We start from the raw sequence: 15,223 nt of genomic DNA, 5'->3' as shown, positions 1-15,223 counted from the left end.
CATGACCTGATTTAAATGGAAGTGTATGCTATGTTGTGGGATTAATTGTATGCTATGTTGTTCCAGTTCAGGTGTCAAATCACCTCTCAGGTTTGACCCTTTTGCCTTGTCTTCAGGAGCCTTGGATTTAGTCTGAAGCACTGATCTGAGAGTGACCCCTGAATAGCACCAGATAGGGTCCCAATATGAAAAAGAACTTTCAGTTTATTTAAAAATATATACTCAGGGGCTGAAGAGATAGCACAGCTGTAGGGCATTTGCCTTGCATGTGGCTGACCCAGGAGGGACCTGTTTTGATTCCTGGCATCCCATATGCCCCCTCGAGCCTGCCAGGAGTGATTTGAGCCCAGAGCCAGGATTAACCCCTGAAAGCCACCAGGTATGGTCCTAAAACCAATTAATCAATCAAAAATTAAAAAAAAATAGTGCTCACTTTGGCAGCACATATACTAAAAAAAATGCCAAATAAAAATATATGCTCTATTTTTTAAGCCTTGGGTATAGTTATCTCACTTTCATTGCTTTTTTTTTTTTTTTTTTTTTTTTTGGTTTTTGGGCCACACCCTGTGAGGCTCAGGGGTGACTCCTGGCTATGCGCTCAGAAGTTGCTCCTGGCTTCTTGGGGGACCATATGGGACGCCGGGGGATCGAACCGCGGTCCGTCCTAGGTTAGCGCAGGCAAGGCAGGCACCTTACCTCCAGCGCCACCGCCCGGCCCCCTCATTGCTGTTTTAATGCAGAAGCTACACCAAAAGAGTGGAAATAATTGAAAACCTGCACATCCAGATTAACATGCACTTTTTTGAACCTATCTAGTTTTATAGACTCTTTGTTTTTTGTTGTGTTTTGGTTTTTGTTTTTTTGGGCCACACCTGGTGGCACTCAGGGATTACTTTTGGCTCTGTGCTCAGAAATCACTGCTGGCAGACTTGGGGAACCATATGGGATGATGGGGATCAAACCCAGGTCTATCCTGGGTCAGCAGCATGCGTGGCAAACACTCTATTGCTGTGCTATCACTCTGGCTCCTAGTTTTATAGACTCTTGTGATGAATAGATGTTTATCATAAACTAGACAGGGATTGTGGCTTGCATTTTTTTGAACTGTAGGCACCTTCTAGTTTAGAAGTTGATTTCCCCTCTGAGACTGTGCAATTTGATCAGCACTGCACATTTTTTTTTCTTGAAATGATTCCGAGGACTGGTGGAGCATCTGTTGTATCATTGCGTTATACCGGCTGCTAGGGTGTTTAGAAATAAACCCCAAATGCCTTGAAAGTGGCAGTTTGACATAGCTTGGCACAGGCAGTGCCATGGTGACCCAGAGGGATTCTTTGTTTTGGCTTTAAGCTGGTAAATCGATACTCTCAACTCTATCCTAGGGATATGTTTGGGGAGGAGAGTTATTTTTATTGAGCCTTGGTTTTCTTTCCATATTTAATGAAGTAGTGACAACAGGCCATTTCCACCTCAAGCAGTGCCATTTGTGCTTTTATACATAGAAAATAATTTTTCCAGGTGGGCTTGTGTCTATGTTGGCAACTAAATGGTATCCATGGCCTCATTTACATGGACTTGGAATGTATAAATGGGCAAGTTTGCAGGCGATTTGGGTAGACTTTTCCATCTCATCTTTCCATTTTCCTGTGCAAACAACTTCTATGCCTGCAGCATGTTTATTCAACATTGAATAAAACTTCTAATGGGAAATTTCTTCCAGGTGACCTCTCTGAGAGGCCGGACTATGAAGAAATCTTAAGAAGCCCGACCCTAGTGAAATTGCCTCTGTTGAGAATATTACTCAGTGCAGAAACAAGGAACAGGATGCAGTTATTTTTGGTTCTTGAATAAATGAATTCTGTTTCTTTCCATGTAGGTGGCAGAAAACATTAACCCCTGCAGCAGGTCCTATCGCAGTTGGAAATTGAACTTTTACTTTCTTTGAGTGAGGAGAACCTTGGAAGAAGGGAATGTTAAATTACTTTTATTTACCTCAAGCAACTTAGAATTGGCTCTGCTGTCTGCATATCTTTTATATGTCTTTTCCAGGGTTGTCTGTCTTTACATTTAATTTCCTGGAGGCCAGGCCTGTGATGATCAAATGCCCTCCAGTGTGGTGCCACATGTGGCTGTGTACTAATGAACCTTTCCTCAATGTTCCTAGCACTTTTGGAGAAATCAATCAGCAGAAGGCGGGACACTGAAGCCATACAGAAAGCCAAAGTCCTTTATTCATCTTGCATGAATGAGAGTGAGTAATAAAATAAACAAACTTTGTCATCTAATCTTCATAGTTATATTAATGTTTAAATATGTTCTTTTGGGTGGGAGGCACACCCAGCTGTGCTCAGGGCTTACTCCTGGCTCTGTGCTCAGGGATAACTCCTGATGGGGCTAGGAAGACCATATGAGGTGCTGGAGATTGAACCTGATTTGGTAGCATGCAAGGCAAAACAAATGCCCTAACTCTTGTACTATGTCTCTCTAGTGCTCTAAAAATATCCTTTTAAGGAAAGTGAGAACTGCTAATAATTAGATCTATTTTTAAAAGTATTGTTTAAGGAGAGGTACAGTTTTCAAAGAGGAGATTTAACTGGCTCTGTCTTAATATTCTGCTGCTGTCTTGAAGGCAACAAGTTATTTTGTACAAAATAGAATGGGTAGGGCTCTTGCCTTGCACACGGCCAACTTTGTTTCCATCCTTGGCATCCTATATGGTGCCCTGAGCACCGCCAGGAGTGATTCCTGAGTGCAGAGCCAGAAATAACTCCTAAGCATCACTGAGTATGGCCTAAATTCCAGAACAAATATTTATTTCTATAGTATGCATTCCTTGGGGAGGAATTAGTCTACAGGAAGCTGGGATGGACTGAGAAAGGTAGACCAGAGGCCCAAGGCCTGGCAAGGGGATCATTTCTTAGGGTTGTTATGTCTTATTGGAACGACTGGTGCTTAGAGCAATCCAGATTCCCAGGAGGACTAAGCACTTCCGGTCCTCCATCTGCCTCTCAGGCTTATTTTGGGTGTTCTACCCCTGTCTCAGCATCTTGAATACAACTGGACTTGAAAGAGAAATTTTTACCTGCTCTGCTTTCTCTAGGCTACTGCAGGAAGAAGCCAGCACCTTTTGGAATGTTAACTGGTTGAGGCACTGGGCTTATTACTTGGCGAGCTAGAATGGAGCAGTAAACGATGACAAAAGAGTCTGAAGCCTAAATTTCCCTTCACTTGGGAGTGATTGGCTTTATTGAGCAGTTTTCCTTAGTTGGGGTTGTTTCTTCGCCCAACAGCTTACAATCACTCATTGGCAGGGCTTGGTGCAATGTGCCTGCCTTTTATTGTAGGCAATATCCAGCAGCTTCCCTAGTCAGCTCTCCTGCTGGGTGGGGGCACAAGGTTTAGCCAGTCACATTGCTGCATGAATCACAGGCCTTTCTGTCTGTGTGATTATGACCAGCCCACCCCATCTCTCCTAACGACTCACGTATTAAGCCAGAGCCTAGAAGAATATTCTCTTGAGATGATGTGCTTGCATTCTAGTTTAGTGATCCAGTTTGCTCCCTTTCAGAAGCGATTGAAAAGGCAGATGCGAAGCCGTTGCTGCACATTCTGCGGCACTCACCTTTCCGCTGGCCTGTTCTGGAATCGAATATTGGTCCTGAAGGGGTGTGGTCAGAGAGAAAGTTCAGCCTCCTGCAGACACTGGCAACATTTCGTGGTCAATACAGCAATTCCGTTTTCATTCGTTTGTATGTGTCCCCCGATGACAAGGCATCCAATGAACACATCTTGAAGGTAAAGTGAGGGCTTGTCAGTTCTGTTTGTTTGGCCATTTGGGATGCCTTCCCTTGGGAAAAAGACACTTGTAGCCTTTTAGTGAATTGATTTGGTGAAAATTCTGTTAAACGGAAATATCTAAAGTGGCCCCTATCTCCTAAGCTTTGTTGATTGTAAATCATGAGCAGAGGAGTTGGTCAGCTTTTTCGGGAAGCTCAGGAGTTTCAAATGACCTATGATCTGGACTTCTAATACCTACTCTGAGCTTATTTGAGGCCCCCAAACTCTGGTGAGGAGATCTGGCTTTTTTAGTTAATTTCTTATTTATTAATTTTTATTAATATCTTTATTTAAACACCTTGATTACAAATACGATTGTAGTTGGGTTTCAGTCATGTAAAGAACACCCCCCCCTTCACCAGTGCAACATTCCCATCACCAGTGTTCCAAATCTCCCTTCTCCTCACCCTACCTCCACCTGCACTAGTGACAGATTTTCTACTTCTCTCATTCATTCACATTGTTATGATAGTTCTCATTGTATTTATTTCTCTAACTGCACTCATCACTCTTTTTGGTGAGCTTTGTGTTGTGAGCTGGACCTTCCAGCCCTTCTTTCTTTTGTCTCTGGGAATTATTGTAAAAATGTCTTTTATTTATCTTAAAACCCATAGATGAAGGAGACTTTTTGTTTTTGTTTTTGGGCCACACCCAGTGACGCTCAGGGGTTACTCCTGGCTATGCATTCAGAAGTCACTCCTGGCTTGGGGGACCATATGGGACGCTGGGGGATTGAACCTCGGTCCGTCCTAGGCTAGCGCTCGCAAGGCAAATACCTTACCTCTAGCGCCACCACGCTGGCCCCATGAGGGAGACTTCTAAGTCTGTCTCTCTCCTTCTGACTTATTTCACTCAGCATAATAGATTCCATGTACATACATGTATAGGAAAATTTTATGACTTCATCTCTCCTGATGGCTGCATAATATTCCATTGTGTATATGTACCACAGTTTCTTTAGCCATTGATCTGTTGAAGGGCATCTTGGTTGTTACGATTTTATTTTATTTTATTGTTGATTTGCTATGTACCTAGCTCTGTAATTGTCTGGGGGACACTGTTCTCCCCTTCCTAATTGTTCAAATAGAAGAGTGAACATAAGCCATGGATTCTTGTTCCACTTTTACAAATATCTACATACTGGCCTAAATTTTCCTGGTTAAATTTAGCCCAAATCGTTCTTTTTTTCCTTTCAAAAGGCAAAATTTGTTTCAAGTGCTTCAGTGCATTTTTTGATGTAACAGTAAGAATATTTTCCATAAAGGAATAGGCTATGATGATGGACGCGAAGGTTGGGAAAATCAGTGAATGTCAGAAAACTACCAACAGTGAAAGAGGAATCAATGGAAAATTTTGGCAAGAATTCAAATGTCATATTTTAAATGTTTTGTTTTCACTTTCAAACTTCTTTTTTGGTTTCTGGGACGTACATAGCAGTGCTTAGGGTTTGTTCCTGGCTATGGGCTAAGGGATCTCTCCTGGCAGGACTTAGGAAACTATATATATGGACTCTGGGGATCAAACCCTGGTTTGCCACATGTAAGACAAGTGTGCCCTATCTACTCTAATCCTCCTCTAGCCCCAGGTTGCACATTTTAACTAAAATAAAAGTCTCATTAACACACCTATTTACTCCCTAATTCTTTTCTTTGATCAAAACAGAAAATATTGATATGTAAATTACACAAGTCTAAAACCTTTAGAGTGTATTATGTTTTCTTAATACAAATCAGCCTTCTAAAATCCACGCTCTAGCATTTATATTTAAATTTATATATTTTTATAAATTATATATATTTATAAATTTTTCCTGTAAAGGACCATAAAGTAAATATTCTAGAATGTGTGGGTTATATGGGCTCAGTCTCAATGAAGCAGCTCTGCCATTTTCTTCGAGAAAACAGACTAGACACATGAACGGTTGTGGTTGAGTGTTGATTTTGTTTTTATTTTTGAGTCACACCAGTGATGCTTTAGAGGTACTCCTGGCTCTGTACTCAGGAATGACTCCTGGTTGTTCTCAGGGGACTATATGGGGTGCTGGAAATCAAATCCAGTTTGCTGTGTGCAAGGCAACTGCTATACTCACTGTCCAGCCCCAACCACTGCCAACTGTGATTTATACATCTATTTTATTTATTTCATTTTTCTTGTTTGGGGGCCATATCTAGCTGTGCTCAGTGCTTGCTACCATCTCTGTGGTCAAGGATCTTTCTCGATAGTGCTTGGGAACCATATATGATGCCAGGAATCTTAACTGGGATCACCCAAAGCAAGGCAAGTACCTTAAACCCTGTACTATCTCTCTGGCCCTGAAACCTCTAGTTAAGAAAATGGCAGGCTCAATAAAGAATCTCTAGTCACTAAAAGAATTCACTTCAAGAGGAATTGAGAGCTTGGATGATGGAGGAACCACATGTCACTGAAAGATGCTCTGATGCTATTTGGATGGGACACATTGTAGAATTACACGATGGTGGTAATGGATCAGTGAACTTTGTCTCATGTTAATTCACTGATGACTCACTTAAAAGAAAACAAAAAGGGGCTGTAGAGATAATACGGGGTTCTCATCTTGCTCAACGCTGACCTCGGTTCAGTCACTGGTACCTCATATGGTCACCCATACCCTGTTAGCAATGATCTCTGAGTGCAGAGCCAGGAGTTAGCCCAAGCCAGATGGGTGTGGCTCCAAAATAAAAAAAAAACCCTCAGGAACCTTCCACCCCAGGCTTTATTACTATCATTCTGAATTCTAGTACTATTATGTCCTTTCAGTCATCTTAAGTGGTATTTGGAAAAAAGTTGAAAATTGTTTTTCAAATTAAGTTTTAGGTTTATGCACTTGCCAAAGGATGCACAATTCCCAGGCACACTCAAGAGTGGTCTCTCCAAAAAAATTTTTTTGAATGCTTTGACTCTATAAAGTGATAGAAAATCTTGATTGAGACACAAATAGATAAGTCATCTCAAATTACTTTGAACCAGGTCTAGACCAAGTCCAATAATTGAATTTATTTCAAAAAGCAGTTTATTATAAAACATAATTCAGGCAGAAAAAGGTATTACAGCAGTTATGTGCACCAATCCAACTTAAATTACAATTAAATTAAATTAAATTACAATTAAATTAAAGCCAGAGAGATAGCACAGCAGCATTTGCCTTGCAAGCAGCCAACACAGGACCTAAGGTGGTTGGTTCGAATCCCAGCATCCCATATGGTCCCCCGTGCCTGCCAGGAGCTATTTCTGAGCAGATAGCCAGGAGTAACCCCTGAGCACTGCCGGATGTGGCCCCAAAACAAAAAAAAATTACAATCATGTTTATGCAAAGCTTGTATCCTCTAGCATACTTTTTATGATGATCTATCTCTCTAATAGCCATTTAAATAATTAAACAATTGGTTCTTGATTTGATTTTCAAATGCCACTCACATGAGCATTATTCAGTTTTAATCTGCAACATTCTGCCTTTGACTGATTTACTCTATAACCTAGAATCACAGTTCTTAACATGTAGAAAAATATACATTTACTATTATTAAAATTTATCAATGGAATAACAAATTTAGATCAAAATTAGTAAAGATGATAGGGAGCCAGCGAGATAGTCAGTGGGTAAGGTGCTTCCCGTGTACACAGCTTACATGGGTTCTATCGCTAGTATCCCATATGGTTCTTTGAGCCTGCTAGGCGTTATCTCTGAGCACAGGGCCAGGAGTAAGCCATGAGCATCACCAGGTATGACACCCCCTCATCTAGACTCTAAAACTAGTAGGCAAATGGTTGATGAGGAATATTATGATTGAGAGATCATACTGGAATTGTCTGAATATCAGTGGTAACATTGCTAACAGTGGGGACACCAGATCTTCTGTGCCTCAAAATACCACACAGTAAAAAGCATTCATCATCATTAGTGATGACTCATCAAGCCAAACAAATCAAACACTCAAAATGAACAAATTTGAATCTAATCGAAACTCTCGTTTTTATACCACTTTGAAGGAAATGTGAAGAATAGAAAAACTTCCCAGCACAACTTATATTCAATTATATAGGTCCTAGAAACCCTGAACTATCATGAATAGAGTCCAGTTCATGTATATGAACTCACTGAGCATTCATTACTGTTCTCTTTGCCAATGTGGCAACCCATACCAAAGTAATGTGATTGAGCATGGCTGTGTATTGATGTGCAGCACATGTTTGCTTTACTTGTGTCCTTATTCACATAATTTACATAAATTAATATTCATGTATAAGAATTAGCCATCTACCTTTCAACAAACATGGATATACCTTCCTAATAATGACATAGATTCTAATAGCATTCGAATATTTTACTTATTAAGAAGTACAAGTGTGCATCTAGATATATATGGCAGCAGAGTTTTTCTTGGAAGACCTATAAAACTTAGTGGCTGCCAGTGTTTCATTTTGTGAATTGCTTTTATTAGTTTAAAAACAATTCAGTTCATAAGAATGAACATGAATGTCTAGAACCACTATAGTGCCTTTTAAGTTTTGTGGAACATAGTTTGAAAGTCACTGGAACGATGAGGCAGTTTTGTACAGTGGGAAGGGTGCTTGCCTTGATTTGCATATGTGGTGACCTGGGTTTGATCCTCAGCACATTATATGGTTCCCCCAAGCTTTGCCAGGAGTGATTCCTGAGCACAGAGCTAGTATTAAGCCCTGAACACTGCACTCCCCCCAAAACAAGTTTATTTTGTTTGTTTTATTTTTTGGGGGGGTCACACCTGGTGGTGCTCAGGGGCTACTCCTGGCTTTGCACTCAGAAATTGCTCCTGGCAGGCTCAGGGGACCATATGAGATGCCAGGAACCGAACCAGGATCCATCCTGGGTTGGCTGTATGCAAGGCAAGTGCCCTACTGCTGTGCTATCGCTCCAGCCCAAACAGTTTTTTTGTTGAAAAATTGGGATGGACCTAGGCATGTGGCTCCATGGTAGATTGCATGTCTTTCATATAGGACCAGGCTTGATATATAGAACTGTGTATGTCCCCCAAGAACAACCAGGTAACTTGAATTTGTAATAATCTGAAAGAATGTTTGAATAGCATGTTTATTTCTGGGTCACACCCAGCAATGCTCAATGCTTACTCATGGCTCTGCGCTCAGGCATCACTTCTGGCAGGACCATCTGTGGTTCCTGGGATCACACCCTGGTTAGCCGTGTTCAGGGCACACTCCTTATCAGCTGTACTATCACTCTAGTGCCTAGAAAGAATGGAGAGAAGGAGCTCAGTTTGTCTTACTGAACTAGTGACTTAAAGTCATCTTCACTGAGGCCCATAATTGTCTGATTCATAGCAAACCTACAAGGATGACAGGAGAAATACTTTGCAATGAAGTTCTTTCTTATGCCTCTGTCTTTTCTTTATTTGCAATATGATTTGTCAGATGTTACTTCTCATTTTATTGCTTTATAATATCTTCACCCAACATTATTGCAGTTGGAAAACACTTGTATTTTTAGTTGAACATCAATCTTTATGAACACATATTTTGTGTGTTCAATATTCAAATCAGTTGTAAAGGCAAAGATTAGAAATCTTCAATTAACACAGAGTACCCTTGAGAAAGTCTTTGGTCTCAAGAGTTGGTGTGTTGCTAGACTTAGTTGACGTTATTCAGTCTGTTGGTGTATTTTTAGTTTTTGCTCCTCCCCTGGCTGCTCAGAGATCACTCCTGGAGAGGTTTGGGAGGCCATATCAGATACTGGGAACAGAGCCAGGCAAACTCCCTACCTGCTGTACTATTACTCTGGTCTGTTGGTGTATTTTAAATGCTCCCTAGAGGGACTGGATCAGTGGCACAAGCCATAAGGTGTCTGCCTTGTGAGGGCTAGCCTAATACAGACCACAGTTGGATCCCCTGGCGTCCCATATGGTCCCCCATCTGAGCGCATAGCCACCGGGTGTGGCCAAACAAACAAACAAAATACTCCCTCGAAGCTACAAAAAGCTGAAGGCTAAAAGGGTCCAGCAACTTCATTGAATTGTCTACAATTTAAAAGTAAGTAGATTTAGCTCCATTTTATCAAAAGGAAGCTTTGGCTTTCTTAAGAATGTCTATAGTAATTTCCTTTCCTATGTGACTGAAGCTCAAGAGTTTGCTCCAAATTGAACCAAAAGCCAAATCATCTCAATCATAATCATGATTAAGATATTATGGTTCTTGATCATAATATAAAATCATGATTGAGATATTATGATTCTTAATCATAATATCATAATTTCATTATCCTGTCTTCCTTAGTTTTGGGGAGAAATGGTGGCAGAATATGAACTGCAGTAGGATGAAGCCAGGCTGGCTTATAAATTGGTTGTTTAGGGCCAATTAGAGAGGAGAGACTGAAAACCATTTCAGGATTTCATTAATATACACAGACCAAATGGATGTTAGGAAAACATCTTATTTTCCTCTTGAAACAAGAGCAGTAGTTTTCTTTGAATTTTTCATAACATCACTAACATTTAACTTGGATTTTGTAGAATTTGTTTTTTGCCAAGGAGATTTTCATGCAGAACTATGATTCTGTGCATATTTTATATATCAAAGAAAATACTTGAGCCTTGTATATGTGAGACCCTGGGTTTGACCCTTGGCACTGTCAACAAAGAATTAAAAAGCTATTTAACAGTTCAGTAGGTGGAGAATAAAGTAGAGAAGGTAGATTAAAAAAACCCTCTAACATAGGACCTTACGATATTGGCATGTAGAATTAAGTTTTCATTCAGATGTCAATTTTGACATTTAAATTTTATATCCTAATTCAACTTTTCAATGTGGAAATCAGATTTAAGTTGGAAAATCTGCTGTCAAGACCATTTTATTCAGTGTTTAAGTTGTTGCTGGTTTTTTTGGGGATTAATAATGCATAGATTCAGAGAAGATTCTAGATGTTGAAAAAATTCAAATTTTAAGCAGAGGGCTCAGGGATAGCTCAGAGGTAAAAGTGCTTGCCTTGTAAGCTTAAGGCCAGTTAGCTCCACAGTTCAGTTCCTAGCACTGCCCCCAGTGGCTCTACTCTTTGAAATCCCTGGTGCCACAACCCAGTTTGTGATCTTGGGCACACTGCAATTAAGTCTGTGCAACTCCAGTCATAGCAACAACTAAGGGAAGGAGAATAAGTGAAATACGTTTATTGAATATATTTACATGTAGATAACTTCACTGTTTGTGATGCCTGTATTTAATCACAACCAAGAAGCAAAGTAGTTCCATAATGGCTTCCTCAAATTATCCCTTTGTAGTCAGTCGCTCTCACCAGGCTCTGCTCTGTCTCTGAAGTTTTTGTACTTTGTGCCACCAGTTTGCTCCTGTGTCATGTCTCAGTGCTGAATGGTATTTTGTCATGTTTGATAGTTGATCTGTTTGTTGTGGGAAATTCATTTGGGTTGTTGCTGGTTTAGGGCAATTATGAATGAAGTCATAATAAAATTTTGTAGAAATCCCAGTTTTCATTTCTCTTGGACAAATATCTAGAATGAATTTTCCGGGTCACATGTGAGTATATGTTCAGCATTATAAGAAACTGTCAAACTAGTTTCCAAAGTGGCCACATCATTTTGCCTCCCTACTGGCCAGGTTTTTACTGCTCTGCCCTATACATTCTCACTGGAACTTGGCATTCTCAGGCTTGTTTCTTTGCCATGGTAGTAGAGATGTAGTGAGTCCTTAGAACATCTTTTCCTGTGCTTATTTCCTATTTGCATATCCTCCTTTTCTTCATTTTGCATCACACCTGGCTATGTTCTGTAGTGAGAAATTACTTCTGGTATTCGAGGGACCATCAGGGCTACCAGAGATCAAATCAGCTTTGGCCAATTGCAAGGCAAGTGCCATGCCTGATGTATTTTGGTTCCCTTGATTTATCTTTTATTGTTATAATTTATTTAGAAAATTTATTTGCTTTCTCCAGTTTCCAAATATCTCTCTTAGACTCATATTTTACCCTAATAGACTCTAGATGACCCAATTTTTTTTAGTTGTTACCATATACTGAATTAATAGAGAAGTCCACATTCTGTAGTTTCTCTAAAGATTTTAGCCCCTGGTGATTTACTTAACATTTTTTAAAAACTCAGCTGTTTTCTTTGTACCTCTGTGTTGCTCTGCCATTTGAAAGACTTCATTTTTAATGACACAATCCCACTTTCAATCCCTTCCTTTTTACCCACCTTAGATATCCCCTTTGATTTTATTTATCTTAATTTAGATACAGCTGTGAGTTGAATTTTTGCTGCCAATTCAAGTCTTGAATACGCCTCCTCTTTCTGTATGTGTTCAATCAAATGAACTAGATTTTCAGTAGCTAATTTTCAGGCATTCTATCTAGGCTGTAATAAGAATTCCAGATTTGCAGTTTGAAGTAGTGCTCAAATTTCACCAGAGGATTGTTTTAAAGAGCCCTGCCCTACAGCGAGGTTAATTTTCTATTCTTCAGAAGGGACTGAAAGTTCTTGTCGATTCATGTTAAGTGATTTAATTGGTTGCCAGGCAGTCCAACTTTCAAAATATTTTTCCATATTGTTTTTTTCTTTGAGCCACACCTGGGGGTACTCAGAATTTATCTCTGGCTCTATGCCTAGGGCCACTCTTGGTGGGCTCAGTGGACCATATGGTTGATGGGGATTGAATCCAGATCAGCTACATGCAGGACAAATGCCCTACTTGCTAAGCTATCAGGCAGCTCAGGTAGTTCTTGGTGGATTGTGACTTGACCATGTCCTCACCAACATACTGCTTCCTGCACACCAGGTATTCATGACTATGCTCAAAATGTGATAGAGCATTCCTGGGTCTTATAGCCACCAGTCTACAAACCATTTTAAAAACATGGCAGCCTTGTATATCAATTTTAGTGAAGTGTCTCCTCAGGATTTTTGCCTACTTTTAAAATTTTTATTGATGAGTTTTGGGATTCTTTGTGTATTCTGGACACATTTGCATTTCTGCAGAGTGATTTTTCAAATATCTTCTCCCTGTCTGTAGCTTGTACTTTCCTCCTCTTGGCGGTTGATTTTCACAGAGCAAATGTTTTTACCATTGAAGGTAATATTTGCCTTTATGAATCATGATTTGCTTTTATGTCTAAGAACTCTAATTCAGGTGAAAGATTCGTCTTTACATTTTCCTTTTCACGTTTTAGTTTTAGGTCTATAAATTTTGATTTAGTGTTTGTATCAGTTTGAGCTACGGAGCAAGGTTCAATTTTTGGTAGCTATGTGTTCAGGTAGGTGTTCTAGTCCCAGATTCTAGGAAAAAGATACTTTTTTTTCCTTTGATCATCTTTAAATGCTGAACATTTTTTCTGTTTTACGTTTTAATAATATCTTTATTTAAGCACCATGATTACAAACATGATTCTAGTGAGTTTCAGTGATAAAAAGAACACCCCCTTCACCAGTGCAACAAATGTTGAAATTTTTTTTTTTTGGTTTTTGGGCCACACCCGGTGATGCTCAGGGGTTACTCCTGCCGATGCCCCTAGCTTGGGGGACTATATAGGATGCCAAGTGGTCCATCCTAGACTAGCTTGTGCAAAGCGGAGGCTTTATGCCCTGTGCCACTGCTCTGGCTCCAAATGTTGAACATTTTAACTAAATAAATTATGCTATACTTTACCAGAATAATAGTTTTGTAGTTGTCTCTATTTTAGGGGGGTCACATCTGGTGATGCTCAGGGTTTACTCCTGGCTATGTGCTCAGAAATTGCTTCTGACTCGGGGGACCATATGGGATGCCAGGGATTAAAACCAGGTCAGTCCTGAGTCGGCCACATGCAAGGCAAATGCCCTATTACTGTGCTATGGCTCCAGCTCTAATGGTCTGTATTGTATTTTATCATTAAAATTTTTATTTCCAAATTCTCTAGAGAATGCCTGAAATTTACACAAATTTTTCAAAACACAATTATTATTTGATTCCTTGAAAACAAAGAAATTAACACAATACAGTATTTTAGGAATAGTGAGGAAGAAAACCTGATTGACTAACACTACCAGGTTATCATTTTGTGAAATACTGTAATAGGAATAATTTTATATCCATAAACAGGAAATAATGGTTTTGTCCAACTTCATTACCTTGGAAAAATTAGCTACTTATCTTTTGCTATAAACCTATTCTAAATCATATTCCTTTAAAATTTTTTTGTTTTTGTTTTTGGGCCACAGTTGGTGATGCTCAGGGGTTACTCCTGGCTATGCACTCAGAAATTGTTCCTGGCTTGGGGGATCATATGGGATGCTGGGGGATTGAACCACAGTCCGTCATAGGTTAGCTCGTACAAAGCAAACGCCCTACTGCTGCATCACCACTTCGGCCCCCCCTTTAAACATTTTTTAAATTAATTACTTAAGCACTGTGTTTACAACATGTTCGTAGTTGGGTTTCAGTAATAGACTGTACACCCCCCTTCACCAGTGCAATTTTCCTGACACCAATGTCCCCCATTTTCTTCCTCCTCACTCCCTGTCTAACTTTGGAACAGACATTCTATTTTTCTCTCTCTCACTATCACTGTCAGGGTAGTTGTCAGTGCAGTTAGTGCTCTACCTGCACTCACTACTTTTTGTGCTAAGCATCATACCATGGGCTGGTCTTTCTGGCCCTCATCTCTATTGTCTCGAAGTATTATTACCATATGACTTTTATTTTTCTTATATCCCACAGGTGAGTAAGAATATTCTGTGTCTATCTCTCTCCCTCTGATTCCATTTGCTCAACATAATAGTCTCCTTGTCCATCCATGTATAGTCAAATTTCTTGACTCCATTTTTCCCGATAGCTGCATAGTATTCCATTGTGTAGATGTACCAGAATTTCCTTAGCCACTTATCTTTTGTCAGGCACCTGGGTTGTTTCCAGATTCTGGCTATTGTAAATAGTACTGAAATGAACATAGGAGGAAGAGGGGTGTTCTTTTGTAATGTGTTTTTGTGCTCCTGGAGTATATCCCTACGAGTGGTATTGCTGGATCATATGTATCATATGGGAGCTCAATTTCCGGTTTTTTGAGGAATATTCATATTGTTTTCCATAAATACTGGACTAGATGGCATTTCCACCAGCAGTGAATAAGAGTTTATATCTGATTGTTCTTGGACTTTGTTATGTGTGCCTGTCTCTGTGGTGTGAGATGATACTTCATTGTTTTGATTTACATCTCCCTGATGATTAGTGATATGGATAATTTTTTTTTGGGGTTTTGGGTCACACCTGGCAGCGTTCAGGGGTTACTTCTGGCTCTATGCTCAGAAAATTGGGATGCCGGGTTTCCAACCACTGTCCTTCTGCATCAAAGGCAAATGCCTTACCTCTATGCTATCTCTCCAGCCCTAATATTTTTCAA

General features: G+C 39.9%; 1 protein-coding gene across 2 annotated transcripts in view; it reads left to right on the top strand.

Moving 5' to 3' along the window:
* The window catches only part of PHEX (phosphate regulating endopeptidase X-linked), a 235,341-nt gene that overhangs the window by 44,236 nt on the left and 175,882 nt on the right, over nt 1-15,223 (top strand). For both annotated transcript variants that reach the window (XM_049767418.1, XM_049767420.1), the window contains exons 4-5: nt 2,165-2,251; nt 3,569-3,795. In XM_049767418.1, coding sequence (XP_049623375.1) covers nt 2,165-2,251; nt 3,569-3,795 — 314 coding nt within the window. The remainder of the gene's footprint in view (nt 1-2,164; nt 2,252-3,568; nt 3,796-15,223) is intronic.

Source organism: Suncus etruscus, chromosome X (assembly GCF_024139225.1).
Source record: "Suncus etruscus isolate mSunEtr1 chromosome X, mSunEtr1.pri.cur, whole genome shotgun sequence".
Taxonomy (NCBI): Eukaryota; Metazoa; Chordata; class Mammalia; order Eulipotyphla; family Soricidae; genus Suncus; species Suncus etruscus.
Note: the sequence above shows the minus strand (reverse complement) of the source record. Positions and strands in the feature narration are given on the sequence as shown.